At 57.3% G+C, this 20,999-nt stretch overlaps 1 protein-coding gene across 2 annotated transcripts; it reads left to right on the top strand.

Moving 5' to 3' along the window:
* The first annotated feature begins 1,162 nt into the window (after positions 1–1,162).
* SHF (Src homology 2 domain containing F) lies at positions 1,163–20,407 on the top strand. 2 transcript variants are annotated; one of them, XM_058811470.1, is made up of 7 exons: positions 1,163–1,561; positions 8,598–8,727; positions 9,641–9,850; positions 11,293–11,421; positions 14,168–14,339; positions 15,124–15,243; positions 18,233–20,407. In XM_058811470.1, the coding sequence occupies exons 1-7, from the start codon at positions 1,178–1,180 to the stop codon at positions 18,417–18,419; spliced, it is 1,332 nt and encodes a 443-aa protein (XP_058667453.1). In that variant the 5' UTR covers positions 1,163–1,177; the 3' UTR covers positions 18,420–20,407. The 2 variants fall into 2 exon arrangements, with proteins under 2 accessions (XP_058667453.1, XP_058667454.1); XM_058811471.1 differs by lacking the exon at positions 11,293–11,421 and having other exon boundaries at positions 1,178–1,561.
* The last annotated feature ends 592 nt before the right edge of the window (positions 20,408–20,999 follow it).

Raw genomic sequence — 20,999 nt, 5'->3', positions numbered from 1 at the left:
TTCCTGCACAGGGCTGGTAGGAAGGAGGTCACCATGAGAAACTTCTCTGCCCAGCTGAGAGCAAGATCCCAGCATCTGTCCCCACACTGTGCAGGGCCATGGCTAATGGTGTGAGGACGCACAGACACACACTGTGGCACCTGTCCCTGCTCCTTTTCTTTCTTCATGGCCTTCAGGAGATTCAGCCTGGGAGCCTGGAAGCAGGTTTGGGTGATGGTGTGTATTTAGGAAGGGATGGGATGGATTTAGGGGCATAGATCTGGAGACAGGGCTGCTGGGGCATTGGAGAGCATGGGGAGATGGTCTCAGTGGTGGGTGAGCCGCCGGCTGGTGATGGCAGTGTCCAGGAGGAGCACTCAGAACGTGTGTTAGTGTGTTTTTTGTGGCTCTGCTGCCATGCCCCAACAGACTGCTCCCAGTGCCCCATTCCCGCTGCATCCCAGGGGATGTCATCCAGTCCCCGTGCTGGGGATCAGCCCTGCACGCTCACTCCTATGTCTCTGCACATCCAGCCTGAGCTCAGCGTTCCTCCCCAGCACTTCCCTGCCTTGTCCCTGCTCACCCCTTCCCGCAGTGTTTCTTGTGGCGGTCCTCAGAACAGCCTCGTGTTTCAGTGTCTCCCTGGACCGAGCTGCTCCGGGGGTCCCGCACGGGGCTGCTCCCACCACACACCTCCCGGGCAGCGGGACTGCACGACCCTCGCGGGCTCCTTCCAGCTCAGCACGTCCTGTGATCCCATGAGGGACCCCTTACCGCCCTGCTCCCCGGGGGCCTTTCCCCTGGTGCCGGATCGGGCCCGGGCCCGCCGGGAGCGAGCCGCCAGCCCTCAGCCCGGGCGCGGGGGGGCGGCCCGGAGCGGTGAGGAGGGCCGGGCGCGGCGGAAGGCGGCGGGAGCGGGGCGGGCCCCGGGGGAGGCGGGCCGCGGAGGCCGGGCCGCGCTGAGGGCCGCGCCGGGGGGAGCGGGCGCGGGGCCGCGGTGCGGCGGGCGGGGCGGGGGAGGCCCCGCAGCCGGCGCTCCGGCAGGTGGCACTGGCCGCCTCCCCCGCGCCCCCCCCCGAGCTCCGCCGCCGCGCTCAGTCCGCCGGCGCCGATGCTGCTGAGCGGAGCGGCCGGCTCGGAGCGCGGCGGCTGCAGCGGCGGGGCGGGGGCCGGCGGGGCCCCGCAGTGCGTGGGCACCATGGCCCGCTGGCTCCGCGAGCACCTGGGCTTCCGCAGCGCCCGGCCCGCGCCGCCCGCGCCGCCCAAGCCCGACTACCGCGCCGGGCCGCCGCCTCAGCCGCCCCTGCCGCCCGGGGGCGCGGCCGAGCCGCTGGCCGCCGCCCAGCCCGACATCGTGGCGGCCTACCGGCTGCAGAAGGAGCGCGACTTCGAGGACCCCTACAGCGGCCCGCCGCCCGCCGCCGCCCCCGACGGGCCCCGCTACGTCTCGCCCAAGCACCGGCTCATCAAGGTGGAGGCGGTGGAAAAGGTGCCCGCCAGCCCCTCGCCGCCGCCGGCGGTGCCGGCTGCCCCCAGCTCGCCCTCGGCCGGTCCCGAAGCGCCCGACGAGCCGCCACAGGAGGTGAGTGCCCCGACACGGGGCCCCGGTGCTCTCCCCGCGCTATCCCGCCACTTGCGGGGTCCCGAGTGACCGCCCGCAGCCTCGGCCCCTGCCGTGAGGGGCAGTACCGGGACCCTCGGGGCAGGTGGAGCCTGAGCCTCTCTGTCACAGAGATGGCCCCGGCGGTCCCGCCAGACTGTTGGCACCGCAGTAAGGAGCGGGGTTGGGATCCTCGAGCACCCGGGGGGGCCCGGCCGGGCTCCACGGGGCTCCCGTGTCGCGTTCCCCTGTGCCCCGGCAGCCCCGACATGCCGGGCACACGTCAGCGGCACCGGGGGCGGCCCCGGCTTCTCCTGCGGCTCCCGCGGGCGGCAGATACGATCCCCAGCGGGAAGCCGAGGAGCGCAGCACTGTCTGCGGTGCCCTCCGAGGCCGGGGCCGCTGACCCTGGGCCTCGCAGCGCTCCGTGCCCGGCGGATCTCCCCTGCCCGCCTGCCCGTGCCAGCGGCGGCGGCCGGACCCCCAGAGATGCCGTGCTGCTTTGTCAGGAGCTTCAGCGCCTCTTTGTCTGCCGCCCCCCCCCCGCCGGCTTCTCCAGGCTTGAGAGCAGAGCCTGGAGCTGCCAGGCAGGCGAGAAACATCCCCGGTGAGAGGCAGGAGCTGGGCAGGAGCTCCCCATGGCACACGGGCCCTGAGTGGCACCGGACCTGGTGGAGGATATGCCCGAGCGGGGCTGCGGCCCTCGGTGCCGGGCCTCGCTCTCGGAGGAGAGGCTGATGCGGGGACTGCGCAAATAAAGGCAGGAGGGGGTAATTAGTGCCCGCTAGCGCTGCCGCCTGCAAGACGGGGCTTGTCAGGCGAACTCGACGGGATTGCAGATCTGGCTGGCGGAGGGAATCGCGGATACAGTCAGCGATGCCATCCGTGGTCCTGGCACTGCCGGGCGGCACAATGAAATGAGCACCGGGAAAAATCTGCTAGGGAATGTTTTAAGCAGATAGAAAAACTTGTTGCTGGTGGATCTTGGGAAGTTGCCTGTACTGAGTAATTGCTTTTGGGAGATTTCTCGAGTGGCCCAGCAGAGCTCCCCTTGTGAGCTGGGTGAACTGGCTGCTGCAGGCAGCAGAGGGGGATGAGGAGAATGGCAGGGGGGAGTAGGGAGCAGAGGTGCCACCGTGATGCTGTGGTTTGCTGAGGCAATCTGGATGTTTTTTTGTCTGGAACATGTGTTGCAGGATCAGAGCAGGAGCGTGTGGACTCAGGCTGTGATGTGCAAAGGGCTGAGCCAGGGCTGAAGGAAGCAGGGACTGCTGACAGGTACAGCCAGGCTGTTTGGGGACCCAAAGGTTGGGGAGAACCTGAAGAGTTTGGAGAAAAGTCAGAAGCTGGGATGCATTCGGGGAAGCTGTGCTCAAACGGCACTAGGCTGAAGACCCTTCATTTTTCCAAGATAGGCAGTGATTAGATTACTGATGGTCTCCTGCATGCCACTGTAGGGAGGAGACTTCTAATTCTTTAGGGCTCTTATATGTGATGGACACAGAGCTCCAGAGCCTGGGCAAAACCGGACTAAAAGTGGAAATATTTGATAGCGCTTGCAGCTGTCCATTAATACAGTTTTCCTGGAGGAGCCAGGGAGCATCCACCATGTAGAGCAGCTGTGTTGGGCTGAAAAGCCCTTTGCAGCTCTCATCCACTGGGCTGAGCAGTGGGAGGGTTCCCCAACAGCTCCAGCATCATGGAGGCTCTTCCTGAAGGTGGTACAGGAGGATGGAAGTGCCTGCTGGGGGTTACTTATGCTTGTGACCCTTGCTCTTGGTGGTGTCAAGCTGGCTGGAGCCTCAGCTGAGGTGATGGCTGTGCCCAGGGCTCAGTGCTCACAGGCTTAGCAGGAGGCTGTGGGCACTGTTCCCTGCCTGCTGCAGGGACTGACACTGCAGACCCCTGGGGTTGTGGTGATGCTGGAGAGTGAAGGAGAAGCACAATTCTGTGTACAGACAGAGCTGCTGGAGCAGAGAGGGTTTTTGTTAATGATAGATGGGGAAAATCACTCTAATAAAATATGCAGCCCTTCCAAGTGGGGATGATTAGGATGGAGACAAGTGGGAAGAGCAGTCACTGGTTCCTGATTGTGTGGTTTGGCTGAGACCGTGTGGTTTGTTGTGGCTGGGGGCTGACTGTGCTCCCTGGGCACCCTGTGCCTGCTGTAGCTGTCGTGTTTCTTCTGGAGAATGGAAAGGGCAGGAACATCTTGGTACAGGAATTCTTGCTGCCTGGGCTGCGCGATGCTTTGCTGCTGTAGCACATCTGTCACATCTTTGCCCTTTCTGTGGGATCTGCAGCATCCTGTGGGGATGCATTGGAGCGAGCTCTGCCGTGGCTTGTGCTGCTTTCCAAACTCTGCTGGAAATGGTGTGGACAGCACACGTCCTCCTCGGCCTGCTTGGTGTGCCAGGCCTTTCCCCACAGCAGTAGGCAATGGACTGGCCCTGTGCCATTCACCTGAGCCAGCTGGACACTCTGGAGGTGCTGTCCCTGCTGGGTTTGGATTAGGCACAAGAAGCAGCACCAGTGGGGAGAGATGCACTGAGGGACCCAGGGCATGCTTGAGGGTGGGCTGGGGGATCTGCCTGAGGACACCTCTGTCCTGTGCCCACCAGGAGCAGTGTGCTGTGCTTGCTGGGAGTGCAGGCTCAGTGCTGCAGGGTGTGGGAACAGCCGCTCAGGAAGCTCCTGGGTGTGTGTCCTTCCTGCCAGAGCTCCTCCATCTGAGTCATCTTACACGCTGCCGATGCTGTGCTGTGTGTGTGCCCTCCCCTGTGCCACGGCTGCAGCCCCAGCTCCCTGCCCAGCCCACCTGTCCCTGGGGGCCCTGCACCAGACCCTTCTTGGAAGGTCAGCTCTGTGTTTGCTTTTGGGTTTGGCTCCCGCGTCTGCCAAAAGCCCAGCTTCCAGATGTGTAAAACTGGAGGGATTTTGCACCTGACGGAGTTTGTGCGATGTATTTACCCAATCTTCTGAGGAGACCCCAAATGTGCTTTACCTCTAGGGCAGGAAACTCGTTTTTAAGGGGGAGGATCTCCCCAGGAATCCTCTGCAAACCTCTGTGTGGAGTAGAACATCTTGTTGTGGCAGAAGGTGGTGGCAGGTAGAATGTTTCTGGGACAAAGAACCCCAGCTCTGCCCCGGGATTTTGCTGTCTGAGCTGTGAATGCTCTTGAAGAGCTGTGATCTGTCACCTTCACTGGTGGGCAGCATAAAAGCTGTTTGACTGTGAGAACCCAGTGATGATTTGGTTCTTTGCATTAATTTTGTTTTGATTTCCCCCCCCCCCTTGTTGTTGGCATGTACAATAGAGTGAGACCAGCCTCAGTGCTGCAGCAGGGGTCTGAGTGTGCATTGCTGTGGCAGATAAACATGTGAAAAACACTTGTGCTCAAGCAGGATGTGTGTCCAGGTGCCAGTGGTGCTTGGCTGCTCCCTGAAGGACTGGTCTGCACCAAGAGCTGCCCTGGGATGGTGGCTTTGCACGTCATGCTTTTGCTTTGCACCCAAATTATTTCAAATCTAGCAAAGCTTGTGCTCTGTACGAGCAGGCAATGCCTCCACAGCCGTGTGCTGGGATCAGCAGGCAGCGAGCAGCTCTCTCAGCAACATGGAACATGAGCAAAGCATGGAAATGCCTGGCCTTGGAGCAAAGTGGGGGGGGCTCAGGGCACCCCTGTGAGCTGCCCTGCCAGGGCTGTGCCCCCTCCCTCTCTTGGGAGCAGCAGTTTGCACTGTGGCTGCTGCTGAGAGCCCTGCATGGCTCATAAAGTCCAGAACTCAGATTAGGAAATGTCAGAGATTCAGTTTCCTGGGCAACCGTGGTACAGCCCCTTGTGCAAGGGCATTAGGATGTGCCCAGTGATTGCAGGATCCCTGCTGTTTGCCCCACTCCTGGCACTGGCTGGAGCCCCCAGCCCCTCAGTCCTGGGGCTTGAGGCACCATTCTCGTGGGCTTGCTTGTCCATCCTGAGGTTGTGATGCTCCTGGAGGCAGAAATTCCCTTCCCACCTTTTCTGTGGCTCTCTGCTGTAATATCCAACCATGTGAAAAACAAATGGATTTATGTTCTCATCACCCTGCAGTTGGGAGACCTTGCTCCTATCAAGTGGCATCCTTGAGGCAGTGGAGAAGCAAACCAGTGTGGCAAATTCCCCCAAACCCAAGGAGCTTGCCTCTAACCAGAGCCATTTGCTCTGGGTCCAAACTGAACCCAGCAAACCACATCCTCTACCAACAAAATCCATCTAATCTCTGCTGAGTGCCTCTGCAAACTTCTGCAGGCAAAATACCCAGTTTTAGGGGTCTTGACAGAAACCTGTTAGATTCTCCACCATCCTCTTCTTTCTAGACCTGGAAGCATCTGTGTGGGGCCACTCTGTGAGCCTGCTGGAGCTTGTGCATTCCTCCCTGGGGAGCCAGGCCTAAACACAAGGAAATACATTTGGAAATATGGAAATAAGGAAGGGTTTGATGGTCTTGGAGGTCTTTTCCAGCCTTAGTGATTCTCTGACACTGACCACTGCATGCAGGGAGGCCTCCTGGCCCTGTCTGGAGCTGCTGTGTGTGTGGTGCAGAGGGAGGGTCCAGGACTGGCACCAGCAGCTCGATAGGTCTGTGCCTGTCTAGGAAAGGGGGTTCATGGCAGGTTTGAATGTGGTCAGGTTGGGCTTGGGGCCTGAGGAACAGACAGCTAACCCCAGGAGGGTCAGCAAACTGCATTTCACAGCCCCCCAGCATGCTTGGAGCCACGAGAGCTCTGCTAAAGTTAGCATTGAGCATGGCACAGCCCAGTCACCCACCTTGGCTGTTGAGCTGGTGCATCTGTGTGTGCAGGGACTCTGCTGGCATGCCCATGCTATTGTCTGGAGCGCACGTGTGAAGGTGCTGCTGCTGTCACAGGGCTGTGCTCTGCAGGGGTTGAGGTGCAGCAAGAGCCTCTATGGGAGAGGCCATGGGATGTCCTGTCTGGAGCAGCTTCACTGAGATCTCTCAGGCAGCAGTGGGAAACAGGTCCTGCTTGGCCAAGCAGCTGTCAGAGTCACCAGGGACTTGTGTTTGCCCTGGGGAAATCAGCCCTGCAGAGGGCTTCAGACCCCTGGGCTCAGCTCTGCTCTTCTGTGTTCCCAGTGCTTGATGGGGCCTGAGTGATGCCTGTCACCCCTGGGATGATGGAGGTGAGAGCAGATTGCCTGTCTCCCCCTGCAGAGCTGGGGCTGGCTGCTCCTGAGCCCTGTCCTGGCTCACTGCCCCTGCCTGGGGTGGAGCTCTGACACCACCTGTCCTCTGCTGCCTTGCTGAGGGGAGAGCACCTGCAGCTCCCATGTGTGAGCCCTGTTCTGCTCCTCTGGGGCAGTCTGGGGGTGATCACAAGCAATGCTCGTGCCCTGGCATGGAGGGACCAGGTTTGGAGAGCTGACCCTGTTCCCCATGCGCCATGGAGCTGGGACATTTGGTTTGAGAGCTGACCCTGTTCCCCATGCGCCATGGAGCTGGGACATTTGGTTTAAGAGCTGACCCTGTTCCCCATGCGCCATGGAGCTGGGACATTTGGTTTAAGAGCTGACCCTGTTCCCCATGCGCCATGGAGCTGGGACATTTGGTTTGAGAGCTGACCCTGTTCCCCATGCGCCATGGAGCTGGGACATTTGGTTTAAGAGCTGACCCTGTTCCCCATGCGCCATGGAGCTGGGACATTTGGTTTGAGAGCTGACCCTGTTCCCCATGCCCCATGGAGCTGGGACATTTTGGGAGGAGCTGGTGAGCCAGGCACGGAGCCTCATGTAGCTCACAGGGATGCCAAGTCTTGGGACTGCATGGAGATGTTTACAGTTCCAGTTCCTGTTCCCTTTTCCTGCTGGGCTTTCTGTCACAGGCTATTGTTGGGCATTTTGCTCAGGAAGGAGGGAGAAATCTTTTGTTTTGAGCTGATAGTTGGAACTGCAGAGGGATGTGTGAGCAGCCATGGTCCCCGTGGCTGGCCAGCAGCAGGGCAGCATCGTGGTGAGGATGGAGCCTGGCACCAGGTGGGTGCCACACCATGCTTGGGACATTTGGTCCTTGCTGTGGGACATCTGCACAGCCCTTTTTGTGGCAGCAAATCCCCCCAAGCTGGGGGTGTGTGTCCTGGGGGGTGCTTGGGTACATTTGATCGCTGCTGGAAATTTGCCTGGCCCCACTTTGGGAGCAGGCTTCGGGGTGGAGGTGGATGTACAGCTCCAGGCTTCTTGGGGACTGCAGGGCCATGTCATGGGGTGCTCTGATGGGAAGCTGCTGAGATGCTAGAGCAGGCATGTGGCTGCAGTGCTGGAGGGGATTGAGCTCTGGGACATGCCCCATATCCTACTGCAGGATCCTTTTCACTAATAAGTGCAAATCTCAGGAATTTAGTGCTGACCCTGTGACCTGGCACTTGAGGAGCTCCTGCTTTGGCTTCCTGGAGGAAGGTTCTATCTTGTCTGACTTAACTTGGGATGTGTCTGGGGGTGCTCTGGAGAGGAAGCCATAGGCTATTCTTAGCTTTTTTGTAAGAAAAGCTCCTCGAATGAGTGCACAGGAGCCCTGGAAAATCAGCAGTGAGCTCCTAGTTGTGCCAGTGCCAGCTGACACCCCGTGTTTGGGATCTGTGCCCCTTGTCCACCTTGTGGCTGTGTAGGAGAGCATGTGTGTGCCATGGAGGGGTGCAGCACTGCTGGCAGCCCTGTGCTGCAGTGGGGACCAGCCAGGCCATGCGTGTGGGTGCTGGCAGGTGGGGCCTGGTGGTGAGGGAGGGGCAGAGCTGCCTTCTGCTCTGCTTGGCTCCATCTCAGCTTTCAGGACAAAGGCTGGAGCATTTCCACAGCGAACTGCTGGTGCCTGGAAAGCTGTCACTGCCTGCAGGGCTCTGCAGGGCTGCCACAGTGTGGGTTTGGGTTCTCTTGCTGCTGGAGGAGCTCATGGTGGGCTCTGCCTTCCACCTGCCAGTAAAGGCAGAGAGTGCCTTAACCCTTTTCCTGTTCTTGCCCTGTTCCAGCTGGCTGTTCTGGAGGACTATGCAGATCCCTTTGATGCAGCACAGGTGGCAGGCAGCCAGGCAGGGCTGGAGAAGGTGATGGAGAATGATGGATATATGGAGCCCTATGAAGCCCAGAAGATGATGGCTGGTAAGGTGGAAGGTGTCACACAAAGGCCACTCTTTACACCTCTGGTCCCTGAGTTTGGTGGCCACTGTACTCTGTTCCTTGCAGCCCCCACATGAGGCAAACCTGGGTGATGGTTCTGGTGGGGGAGAGCCATTTTGCAGGCGAATTTTCCCAGCTTTATCCTTGTGCACTGGGTTTGCAGGAGCATGCAAAGACTGTCTGAGCACTACAGGCACATCTCTCCCTGAGGTGCTGTCCCCCAGGACCCCAGTTGCCAGGTGGAGTCAGGAGAGACCTGACATTCCATGCATCTGGCTTAAAACTAAGATGGATGTGGGAGCTGTTTAATTCAGTTAGGACTGACTGGGCCAGAACATGCAGTGCCTGCTGCAGCAGCAGGGCCCCCAGTGGGCCTGTGTGGGGCTGGAAAGCTGTGGTGAGCTGGGAGCATGTGCTCCTGAAGGCAGTGCTCAGGGTCACCATGCTGGCTCTGCCTCTGCTTTGCAGCTCTGTGGTTTTCCTGGAGTAAGTGGTTTCTGGAAAGCTCATGTGGCTTTTTCAAGTAGTCCATTATATTTCTTGGAAAAACCAGCAAGCAGTGGAGAGACTGCTTGTGCCTGTGGGAGAGACTTTGTTTTGCTTGAGGGATGGGCATTTTATTAAACCAACCACTCTGGAGGTCCAGGGGAGAAGCCCAGCCTCACTGCTTGCAGGAAATCAGGCTCAGGGTACTCTGTCCCCATTTTGCCAGGAGTGGGCTGTGGGCATCTTGGTGCTCCCGCTCCTGGCAGCTGCGTGCTGTCTCCTCGTCTGCTGATGCTCCCTGCCCCATTTCACCACAGGTGACACTGATCCCTGTCACCTAGCACCGTTTTGGGGGGGACCATGGCTGTGTTGGCAGAAGGCTCATGTCCTTTCCCTCCTGTCTGGGCAGAGATCCGCCAGAAGGGCCTGCGGGAGGCTCCTGCACGGCCGCTGCCCCTCTATGACACCCCCTATGAGCCTGTGCTGGACATGGACGGCGACTGCTCGGCCTGCCCCAGGCCCAGGGAGTCCCGGCTGCCTGAGGATGATGAGAGGCCACCAGAGGAATATGACCAGCCCTGGGAATGGAAGAAGGAGAGGATCTCCAAAGCCTTTGCAGGTGAGCGATGGGAGCAGCCATAAAGCAAACAACACTTTTTGTGAAGCTGGATCTTTGGGGTTGCTTCATCTTCTAGGGGTCAGTAATGTTGGTCTGTGCATTTTCATAGCTCAGGGAGTATTGTGCTCTTGCAGAAGCTGTTTCTCTGAGCAGGGAGCCAGGCTGGACAGAGTGATGGACAGACCTGCCTTGGTAACCTGTCCAACACCTCTCTCCCATTGCCTCTGCCATGCTCTGACCGATCACAGCCTCTGGTGCAAATTAACACCTTGCTCTGCAGGGGTGGGTTCAACCCCGGGCTCAAGCACATCCCTCCTTCCTCAGGGCAGGAGGATAGCCAAGGAGGCTTCATCCAGCCCCCTGACCTATTTATCCATGCTGTGGGATCGATTGTGTTTGTGTTTGGTAATGAGGAAATCCATGCTGTGCATTAGCACTGGCTCCTTGCCGCTGCTGCCTAATTGCTGCGCTCTTATCTAGGATGCATTTTAATTGCAGCATTGTGTGGCTGTGCTGCAGCTGCTGCTCAGGGTGCTCAGGCTGGTGCCACTGTGTGGAGATGATGGCAGAGACACATGTGGAAATTTGGGGTTGGGGAGTGGTTCACCCTTTGGGTTTGGGCGATGTGTGTGCTGGGGACAGTGTCACAGTGTCACTTGTGCTTGGGGTACAGGTCCCACAGCACCCTGTGCCAAGGGTTTGGTGTGTCAGGCTCCATCATGGAACAGTGCTCTGCTGGGCTGGGTTTGTGCTGAGGTGTCTGTGCTCTGGATGAGCTGCTTTACTTGATATCCCTGGGTGGAGGTGGTGTGTTCACAGGTCTGGCTCACCTGTAGATACATGTGGCTGCTGGCCAGGGTGCTTCAGGCCTGCTCTGAGTCCCAAGGGAGTCAGGTTGCTGTTCCCTGGGCCACGCTGTGGGACCTGCTGCCCATTTTTTTGTGAAGCCAGGGCACATCCTGCTGTGTTTTGTGGGGTATTTTTTCTCTCCAGTGATGCCAAGGGGTCCATGAGACCTCTGCTGATGGGCAGCTGCTACTGGCACAAGGCTGCAACCCACTGGTGCCTGGCAGGGAAATGTGCACCCTGTGGGTCACTGGGAGGTACCTATGGCAGGACAGATGGCAATGGGATACTTGGTCAAGACCCCCAGACAGACAAGTATGTGGAATGGGGTGATCGCAGGCTCCCCCAAACCCCAGAGAGGGTGGAGCAGGGTCTCTCTTTTGGGAATGTGCCCCACCTCAGGCCCGTCCCTGCTTGGTACTGTGGAGGGGATGAGATGGCCAAGCTGATGTAGGGCTCCTGGGAATCCTGAGGTCTTTTCCCCCACAACTGTTCTCCTTCTCTGTGGGTCTCTGGTGTTGCTGATGGTTTTTTCTAAACCCTTTCTTTCTCTCTCTTTCTCTCTGTTTCCCACACCCTCCCCACCCCCCATCCAGTTGAAATCAAGGTCATTAAAGACCTGCCATGGCCCCCGCCGGTGGGACAGCTGGACAGCAGTGAGAGCCCCCCGGATGGGGAGCCCGGGGCCCCCCTCCCTGCGCAGCACAGCTACGAAGACGCCAATGGTGGGTCCTGTGTGCCAGCGCCGTGTCTGTGACTCTGCACTGCTGGGCTGCCTCGGGGCCTGCCCTGGGCAGTGCCAGACATGACCCCCCTCCTCTGCCCTCCCCAGCTCCTCCTCTGCCCTCCCCAGCTCCTCCTCTGCCCTCCCCAGCTCCTCCTGGCCCTTCAGTTGTCCTGTGCTGGACACCAGGTGTTTGTCCTGCCTTATTTTCTGCTGCAGAGGCACTGTCTCTTTGGTGCCTCAGCTCTCAGCAGCAGAGCTGCTCTGGGGCATTATTCCATGGCATGGCAGAGTTGTTACTGTCCCTTTTGTTCTCTCCTCTTTGCCTCTGAATTCCCAACATTTGATGGCTGCTGTTAAGGTCTTCTCAACAACTGTACTGAGTATTTAGGTGATGTTTTCTTTCATTGACTGATTTTTAATGCCCAGGTCCCTTACAGGTGTGTTAGCAGCTAATTCAGATCCCAGTGCTGAAGCTGGGGCTGTTTTTTCCCCTCTTCATTATTTAGCACTGCTCCGTTTCCTCTGCTGTTTTATTACCTTGCTGCTTAGTGTCAGGAGGTCCCTGTGGATTCTCCACTCTTTTTTTGCTATCCTGAGCAGCCAAATCTCCCAGGTACACTTTGTCATCTCAGGTTTGCCTTGCTGTGAAACCTTTTTTTGTGTGCTGAGCACAGAGCCCCTGGGTAAATCCCCTTTGGATGCTGCTGGCATTCTCACTTATGAAAGCCAAATATTGCTGCTTCTCTTTTAACCCTTTATTAATATTTCAAGGACCTTGCTCTTATGCTGTGGTGAATTAGGATTTTGCCAAGAGCATTAGGTGGGGGGAGTTTGTGGAAAGCCATGACTGGGTTGTTACCAGTGGGGAGCTGGGATGCAGGCTGTGCCTTTTCCTGTGTGTCACTGGTGCTGTCCAGGTGGGCACTCACTGCAGTGCCAGCTGCACATGACTGATTCCCTTATCTGCAGCTACCCAGATCCCTGCAGAGCTCCATAAGATAAAAGCCAGAGTGGCCTTTGCTGCCTCCTGGGTGGGCCTGAGCACAGGCTGCAGGTGATGCCTTATTGTGGTGCTGATGGTGGAGGCACTCGAGAGCAGTGGCCGCTCTGCCAGGGCTTTGCTGGGTGTTTCCCAAACCCCCAGGGGAGCTGCAGGCTGAGATCACTCCTCAAGAAGAAAGGTCTTGGCAGGTGGGAATTTTCTGATCCTCTTCCTGCAGTGAGTGCAGGTGTCAAGAGAAATTAATCTCTTTGTTATGCAGGCTCCCCTCTTCCCCTCTCATTTATTATCCCCACAGTGGCTCTGACATGCATCCTGCTCCTGATGAACACATCACTTTGTCATTTTTCCTGGTTTTAGCAACACAGGGTCTCTTTTTTTTTCCCCTCTGACTTGCCTTGCTTTGTTGTATTAAGTTTATCTTGCCAGAATTTTGTCTCATTTTCTATTTCCCATGTCTGGGGGTGACTTGAACGTCTTGAAGGATGTCTTCTTCCTCCTAAGGGCTTGTTTTTAATATCCTGTTTAATCATGCACCTGCCTCTGTCTCCCTCTGACAGGTGCAATGCATTTCTTTTGAGCCTGGAACACAATGACTTTGTGCCGCCAGCAAACACTTGGGCTGTTTGATTGCCTGGCTTTTAATGATTGCCCCAATTTTTTAAGGTGATGAGTTGAAATTGAAGCCTGTGTGTGATGTACAAGGGGAGCATGGCTGGTAAAAAGCCAGAGTGCTGCAGAAGCAGGGCTTGTCAAGCCATAATGCCAGGCATCTCCTCCCTGGGCTGTGCTCAGGGTGGGTTATGCCATGGCTGCCTTCCCCTCCTTGCAGTGCTGGGGGGCTGGAGTCCTGCTCACCTGCACAGGGCTTGGAAAAGGTATCACTCAAACAGCTGCCTTAGAGGATGCCCTGCTAGAGAGGAAAACATCCCTCTGGCTATTTTTTACCTCCCCCTCCAGCAGCCAGGGAGCATGAAGAGTTGTTCTGTCTGGGGCATTCCAATAGTCCTAGGGCATTTCTGGGCTCAGCCACCTCCAGAGTGACTGTGCTGCCACAGTGTCAGCCCCTGGCAGCCCCACACTGTGGCAGCTCTGCCTGATCAATAAGTAATTTGTGCAAGGGGATTGGTGGTACAGGGAGCAATAATGAACTCTTGGGAGGAAGGAGAGCTGATATTGTTAATGCTGAAATCATCCTGCGTGGAAATAACAGGCAGTGGGAGGCCAGGTCCCTGGGGCACAGCTCAGTCAATCCCCCGCACTCCTGGCTGTGGCTGGGCTGGTGACAGGCAGGTGGCAGTGTCAGGGAGGTACCTGCAGTCAAAATATCACCTTCCCACCTTGAGGAATTGTTTTTTCACCCCGTTTGTTTGTGCCAGCAGAATGTGTCCATTGGTTCCAAACTGACAACTTCCTTTAGCTCCTTCTATCCCCTCTTCCTCTGAGATTGGGGAACCTCTTCTTGCTGTATCTCACTTAACCCTGTGCCACAGCCACTGAATCTGTTTTTGCATCAGCAAAACCTCCTGAGCTTTTGAAGCCTCCCTGGAAATGTCTTCCATGGGCTCAGCTACTGGCTGCAGCTTGGGCACTGCAGTGAGCCCAAGAGCTGCCCTGCCCTTGCTTAGGCCAGGGGAATGGGGCAGTGTGAAGTGACCCAGTGTGATGTAAGTGGCTCTGGCTCTTCCTGCCAGGGGAAGTTCTGATCCCAGGTGTGATGTCTGTCTGTCTGTCTGTCTTGCAGGTCCCTCGGAGGGGCTGGGGTACGGCCGCACCTCGCCCTGCAGGGAGGAGAAGGCCAGGGCTGTCCTCAGGCACGGCTCCAGCAGCCTCAAGAACACAAAGACACTGACAGCTGAGCCTGGCCCCTTTGTTGGGGAGAGGATCGACCCTGCCCTGCCCCTGGAGAGCCAGTGGTGAGTCCTGCCTGCCCAGCATGGCTGCCAACCCTCCCACTGCACAGGGAGCCCTGTGGCCACACCATGAGGATCCCTGGGGCACCCTTGCTCCTTCCTTTCTTCCTTGGCCCCACATTTCAGCCTGTTTGTCCCTGCCCCTTGTCTCCCAACCCCAGTGATGCCACCCCCTTCCCTCTCCCTGAGTGTGGCTGCAGTCCCTGGGGAGGTGCTGGCATTGCTGCTGCCCCAGGGCAGGGCCCTTGGCATGGTGTGTGCTCTGTGCCCAGCACAGCAGAGCCCCTGCCATAGTGTGTGCCCTGTGCCCAGCCCAGTAGAGCCCTTGGCAGCGTGTGCCCTGTGCCAGCCCAGCAGAGCCTTTGGCAGCTGTGTGCTCTGTGCCCAGCCCAGCAGAGCCCTTGGCAGCTGTGTGCTCTGTGCCCAGCCCAGCAGGGCCCTCTCCTCTTGCTGCCCCAGCACAGAGCCCTTGCCAGCTGTGTGCCCTGTGCCCAGCAGAGCCCTTGCCAGGGTGTGCCCTGTGCCCAGAACAACAGAGCCCTTGGCACAGTGTGTGCTCAGTGCCCAGCACAGCAGAGCCCTTGGCACAGTGTGTGCTCTGTGCCCAGGACAGGAGAGCCCTTGGCAGGTGTGCCCTGTGCCCAGCAGAGCCCGTGCCAGGTGTGCCCTGTGCCCAGCAGAGCCCTTGGCAGCTGTGTGCCCTGTGCCCAGCCCAGCAGAGCCCTTGCCAGGATGTGCCCTGTGCCCAGCAGAGCCCGTGGCAGTGCCCTGTGCCCTCTCCCTGCAGCTGGTACCACGGGGCCATCAGCCGGACGGACGCGGAGACGCTGCTGCGGCTGTGCAAGGAGGCGAGTTACCTGGTGCGCAACAGCGAGACCAGCAAGAACGACTTCTCCCTGTCCCTGAAGTGAGTGAGCCTGCCAGGCCTGGGGGGTGCACACAGCACAGGTGACCCTTAGGTGGCCTTGGGTGGGTGCCCCGAGTGAATTGTGCCCATATTGAGATGATTACTTGTGGCTGCAGTATGGAGTCCACACTCTTCTGTGGTGTGGCACAGGTTTCTGGTTTGGTGTCTCGCAAAAAAAATCTCTCAGGGAAATCTGTAGGCCCGCTGCTCTTCCTTGGCAGTGCTCATAATCCCTCAGATGGATCAAATGATGTGCCTCACTTCTCAGTCAGATGTGTCTGGTTACAGCTTCCAGCTCTGTTTTCTTGTTCCCCCTTTTTTTTTGTAGCTTAGTTTTATGGGAAAAGAAAGTTTGTAAGAGCCCACTGTTGATGGGAATGTGGATACCCATCTTTGCCTCCCCAGCCCACAGATCCATTGCTCAGCTGTAGAGAGGGCTTTGCCCTGCTCTGCTTTGCCATCCCCACAGCACACCATGGTTTCTGCTTGTGGTTTTTGGGGAATCTTTATATTCTCCCCAAGTTTTCCAGATTCCCTGGATGCCAAAATTGCATGAAGCATCTCTGCATGTGTCCTGACAGGGGGGAACTGCCCACAGCTCCTCATCCAGCTCTTTCCTGGCTCTTGGGGCAGCACAAATCCACAAAATCAAAGCTGTTACTGTCTGAAGATGATGATGGATGAGCAAATACCTTCCTGCTCTGCTGCTGGACAGCTATATTAGCTCTGTTCCTGCCAGATGGGAAATAAGTATTCATTGAGCACTTCAGCTATCCCTGCCCAACAACAGGCCCCTTAACCCTGTGCTTCTCTCAGTATACTTTGAGTTTCCCCACTGGTCTCTCTACCTGCATTGCTCTCAAGGGCTTTCAGCCTTTCTGTTTATTTCCCAGTGGCACAATTGTGAATTAAATTGCTCTCTCTTCACATTTTTTTCACTCTTTTTGTTGCCTTCAGCACCAAAGCAGGGCAGGAGCTCCACTGAAAATACATTTTCTTCCTTCTTCATTTAGAGCTTTCAGATCAGCCAATAAACCCTTCTGAAAGAGGTCCCTCCTTTCCCTTTTTTTTGGTTAGAATCTGTACTGATATTTTAATTTTCTGTGGTTTTTCCTACCCCTGGCTTGTGAGCCATTTTGGAACAACAGCTTCTTCTGGTTGGGGGGCTGCATTTGAAGCTGCAAGAGGTCTCACCATTGCCTTGGGATTGGCATTAGCCAGGTATGTGTTGGAGAGCCTGGGAGGTGGCATTCCATCACCAAAGGTGGCTTTCCATCACCAAAGGTGGCTTTCCATAACCTCCCCACAAGCCAGCCACCTGTTTCTTAGTGTTTTTTCCCTTACTTTTTGCCATCCTCCTCAGTCTTATGGCAAAATCCTCCTCTCTCAGAGGGCATGTGTGGTTCTGCCATGGTGTGCAGCAATATCCCACCTTCCCCAGCCCCTCAGGGAGTTGTCTGGGCATTGCCTGTCCTTGCAGAGTTTGTGGAGAACCCACAGCCCCAGGAGCAGGATTTTTACTCCACTGCCTTTCTCTGTAGAGCCTGTTCAAGGAAAATCCCCTGGGATGTTTTTATATGCTGTAAGCTGGCTGTCTGCAGCTCTCTCTATTAGTTTTTTTAAACTCTTTTTTTTTTTTCCTTGAGGAAGGAGGCACAGCCAAGGAGATGGTCTGAAAAGCGTTCCAATGCTGACCTAAAGTACTTTGGTGTTGCTTTAAAGGAAAATATGCACAAGAGAGAGCAGCCAGGAGCAGGTCAGGTAGCTGGAAGGATTTAACCCTGCTGTGACAGTGCTGGCTGGTCCAGGGTGGGCAGCCCCATGCTGTCATGGACAGGGTCATGTCATTGCCTCAGCTGCTTGGAGAGTCCAGAGGGTGGCTGAAGCCACACTGCAAAGCTTTGTGTCCTTCCTTGTGCCTGCAGAGGTGCTCAGCAGGAGCAGCACCCACCCCCTGTTCTGGCTGCTGGTGTTTGCAGCCTGTTCCCTCAGTCAGCTCCCTGGGGGTGTGATCCCATCACATCCCTGAGCTTGTGGCAGAGTCCTGTGGAGCACCTGGGGCTAAGCACAGCCACTGTCAGCTCTCCATGGCTCCTGTGTGGCAGCACTCCATTCCCTCCCAGCTGGGACACAAGACACAGCCAAGCTATTGCTTTTGCTCAGCCCATGCTGGGGGGCTGTGGCTGTCTCTCAGGACAGCTGGCTCCTTGCTGCTGTCTCTAAATGGATTGCAAAGCCATTCTGCTAATGCAGCTGGGCTGTCCATTATGGCCCCTCTCCAGCCGGGGGGATGGGGCCGGGCTGTGCAGCACTCCAAGCAGCTCAGCATCACTGATGAGGTCCTGTCTGCTTTTAAGTCATCAATATTTTGCCATAATGTGCAATCCAGACGCTGCAGACAGGCTGTGGCTCTCCTCGGAGACGCAAATTAATAGCAACAGGGCCATTAGTCCGTCACTTGGAATCAGTGCTCGTGGCAGGGTCTGCCTGCACAGCCTGCTGTGGCTCCGTGCCCGTGCTGTGCTGGGAAATGCTCTTGCTGTGCTGAGCAGGTTTTATGGAGCCTGCAGCGGTGGCATGGGGCGAGGGGGAAGGAAAAATCCTTTGGCTGTGGGCCAAAGGAGAAAAACCTGGTTTGCCACTGTGAGGCCGGAGATCTGCGAGCTGAGGGCATCTTGTGAGAACCAGAGAAAAAGGGGCTTTGTCACATGCAAGGAGCAAAAGCCAGTACCCCTCTGTGACCCTACAGTAGTGATGCCTTCCCTACCACACACACCCTGGGTGGGCACCGTGCAGCATCATTGCCCATGTCCCTGCTTTGCTCTGTGGGGTTTGTTGGAGTCAGCCAGGAGCAGAGCCATGGCTGCAGACATGAGCCAGCAGTGTCCCCCTCAGCTGCAGGGGCAGGCTGCCTGTGTTGGGGATCAGGAGATGAGGGGAGGCCAGGGCCAGCTCTACCCCCTAACCCTGCCTTGCTCTGTCCTTGCAGGAGCAGCCAGGGCTTCATGCACATGAAGCTGTCACGGACCCAGGAGAACAAGTACGTGCTGGGCCAGCACAGCCCGCCCTTCGACAGCGTGCCCGAGATCATCCATCACTACGCCAGCCGCAAGCTGCCCATCAAGGGGGCCGAGCACATGTCCCTGCTGTACCCGGTGGCCATCCGTACCCTATAGGGATCACCCCACGAGCCAGGCTCCAGGCTGGCTGCACCCAAACTGGCCCATCCCCAGGGCTGAGCGCTGCCGTGCCCAGGATGGGCTCCAGGCCCGTGGGCGGCTCGCTGGGCACAGCCGCTGCCGTCGGGGATTGCTGCAGCCGGGCCCCTCGTCCTGCTCGCCCAGGGGCTCCCGTGCTCTGGTTTTGTGCTGGTGTGGCACCGGAAGGACCCCCTGTGCCAGGAGCTGAGTGGGGCTGTCCACACCTCCACACCTGCCTCCTTGGCAGAGCTTGGCATGCCAGGACTGGAGTGGGACCTTGGAGAGTCCAGGAAGGGGGGCAGTGTGTGCGAGGACGGGGCTGAATCATCCGGTAGCAGGCTTGAGGTACCTCCGTGAGGGTGCCTGGCTCTGCCCATGAGAGACAAATGGCTGTGCTCGAGGTGAGGAGGCTGGCAGGGGTGAGCAGGACCTGCCTGGGGCCAGCGAGGCATGCAGAGTGCCAGGCAGGCTGCCCTCAGTGCCCCCTGCTCAGTGCTCGCTGCCATCCTGTGCCAAACGTGAACAGTGACCGGCCTTGGCCGTGTGTGCAGCACCACTGCCCAATAAAGCGGTGCATGGTTGTCTCCTGCTTCATGGGACTGTGTGCCCACACCCCCCCTGAGTGGGGGATCAGTGTAGCAAAACAGTGCAAAGGGAAATTTTGTTACACAAGAGCTTTAAGGGAATTGATTTTGCCTGTGCCGTTGGATACACTGAGATTGGTGTGGTCAGCCAGTGTCCCCTCTGAGACACAGGGGACAAAGGATGCTGGTGGTCACGTCCTTGCCATGTCTTTGAGAGCCTTTGTGGGCAGTGATGAGCTGATTTTGGACTTGCCTGTTACTCCCTGTTAGAAGAGGGTGCCCTTTGGGATCTTTTGCCTTCTTGTTTTCCTTCACCTCTCAGAAATCTTAGGCAAAGTCTCTGAATTTCACAGAGCTCCTGATCTCCTCTGAGAAATGACTGGCTCCACTCCTGTTGTTTGTCTCCTGACACCTTGTCTTTGGGCCAGCTTGCTCCTCTTTATTTTTTTGGCTGAAGCTTTCTCTGGTGCTCTGTACTATTTCATACATCCTTGCCTTTTCACCTTGCTCCTGCTGTTGCTCCTATACCCATGCACATGCATTTCCTCTGTCCATGATCCAGCCTCAGCTCCATCCTGCTGTTACTCCCCAGCAGCACATTCCCTTTCCCCTCTGCTCTCTGCAGCTGGCAGCTGGCTCTCCAGCAAATTCACTACTGGACCAGCAAAACCTTTTCTGTTAGTGGAGCAAAGCCCTGGGGAATTGGTGGGATGAGTTAGCAGTGTTCTGGTGAAGGCTTTGTGTAAAAGCATCATCCTCCCTTCTGCCTGCTGCCAGGAAGAAGCTGTCCCTGCTGGTTGCTGGGGGACACTGAGGTGATTGATGGCACTTGGGGGATTTTGTGATTTTGTGTGGGTGAGTGCTGCAGCCTCTGTAGGAACCCTGCTCTGCTCAAACCAGGGTTTGGGGTTTTTCAGACTCGATCTTAGCACAGAGACAGCTGTCCTGGCTGCCCTGCACAGCTCTGAGCTGCTCTGGGGGCTGTTGTGCATGGCCAGTGTGGTCTGTGAGTGCACCCCGTGACTGGAGGCTGCACAAGTCTGGGGGGTTGGTCCAGGATGCCTCAGCCTCTGCCGCTCCTTAAAAGGCATTGGATCGAGCTGGCCGGTGTCTCCTTACAGCCTCTGGCTGCTGGCAGCTCTGCCTGCCTCTCCCATCCCAGGGAGGCATTCTGTCCACTGGGGATGGGGGTGACTCCAGTGGGAGGGCTTTGCACCCAAAGCCTGCAGGAAGGGCTGGAGGTGCAGAAATCTGGGTGCCCTTTCTGCACTTGGAAGGTTTCAAGTGGCACTTAAACAGCCCTGCAGTGTGAAGGGCTTCACCCCTTCAGCGAAGAGCTCATCATGGGGATCCTCTGCCTTCTTGGAAGCTGGGGTGGGAAAGAAGAGGGTTCCTGTGTCCATGCCGCTCCCCACAGTGTGGGGCTGCTTTCCTGAGGAGCTGTGGCAGGGAGCAATGTGCCTGGAAGGCAGTGCTGGCTGTGCAGCCTTGTGGTGGAATCCTGCTCAGTCAGCTGGCTCCATCTCAGAGCATCCCTGCTGAGCACAGGGATGAGGAATGAGACCTGTGTGCATTGCAGGAGCTGCCCAGAGCCAGGCATGGGCCAGCAGCACTGCCTGCAGCTGGGCTGGGTGTCCAGGTGCTCCAGGAAAATGGCTCTTGGGCATTGCTGTGGGGATCACATCCCTCCTGAGCCCTTCTCCAGGTAAAGAAGTGAAACTCCCTTGTTCTGCCCTTGACCATCCTCAGCAGGACTCTCTGACTCTCCTCATGGACTTGGAAACAGTATCCAGGTGTGGTCTCACCAATACCAAATAAAGGGAAATAACCCCTTCCTTTGTCCTGACCACCAAAAGTATATCACTCCAGTTCTAGCAGGAGTTTCTCTCCAGAAAATTTGAACTGAAGTTCTCTTGAAAGGGTATTTTAGTGCTGCCTTTGCCATCCTGTGACTGAATGAGCTTTGTTTGGG

The sequence above is a fragment of the Ammospiza caudacuta genome, chromosome 10, assembly GCF_027887145.1.
Source record: "Ammospiza caudacuta isolate bAmmCau1 chromosome 10, bAmmCau1.pri, whole genome shotgun sequence".
Classification (NCBI taxonomy): domain Eukaryota; kingdom Metazoa; phylum Chordata; class Aves; order Passeriformes; family Passerellidae; genus Ammospiza; species Ammospiza caudacuta.
Note: the sequence above shows the minus strand (reverse complement) of the source record. Positions and strands in the feature narration are given on the sequence as shown.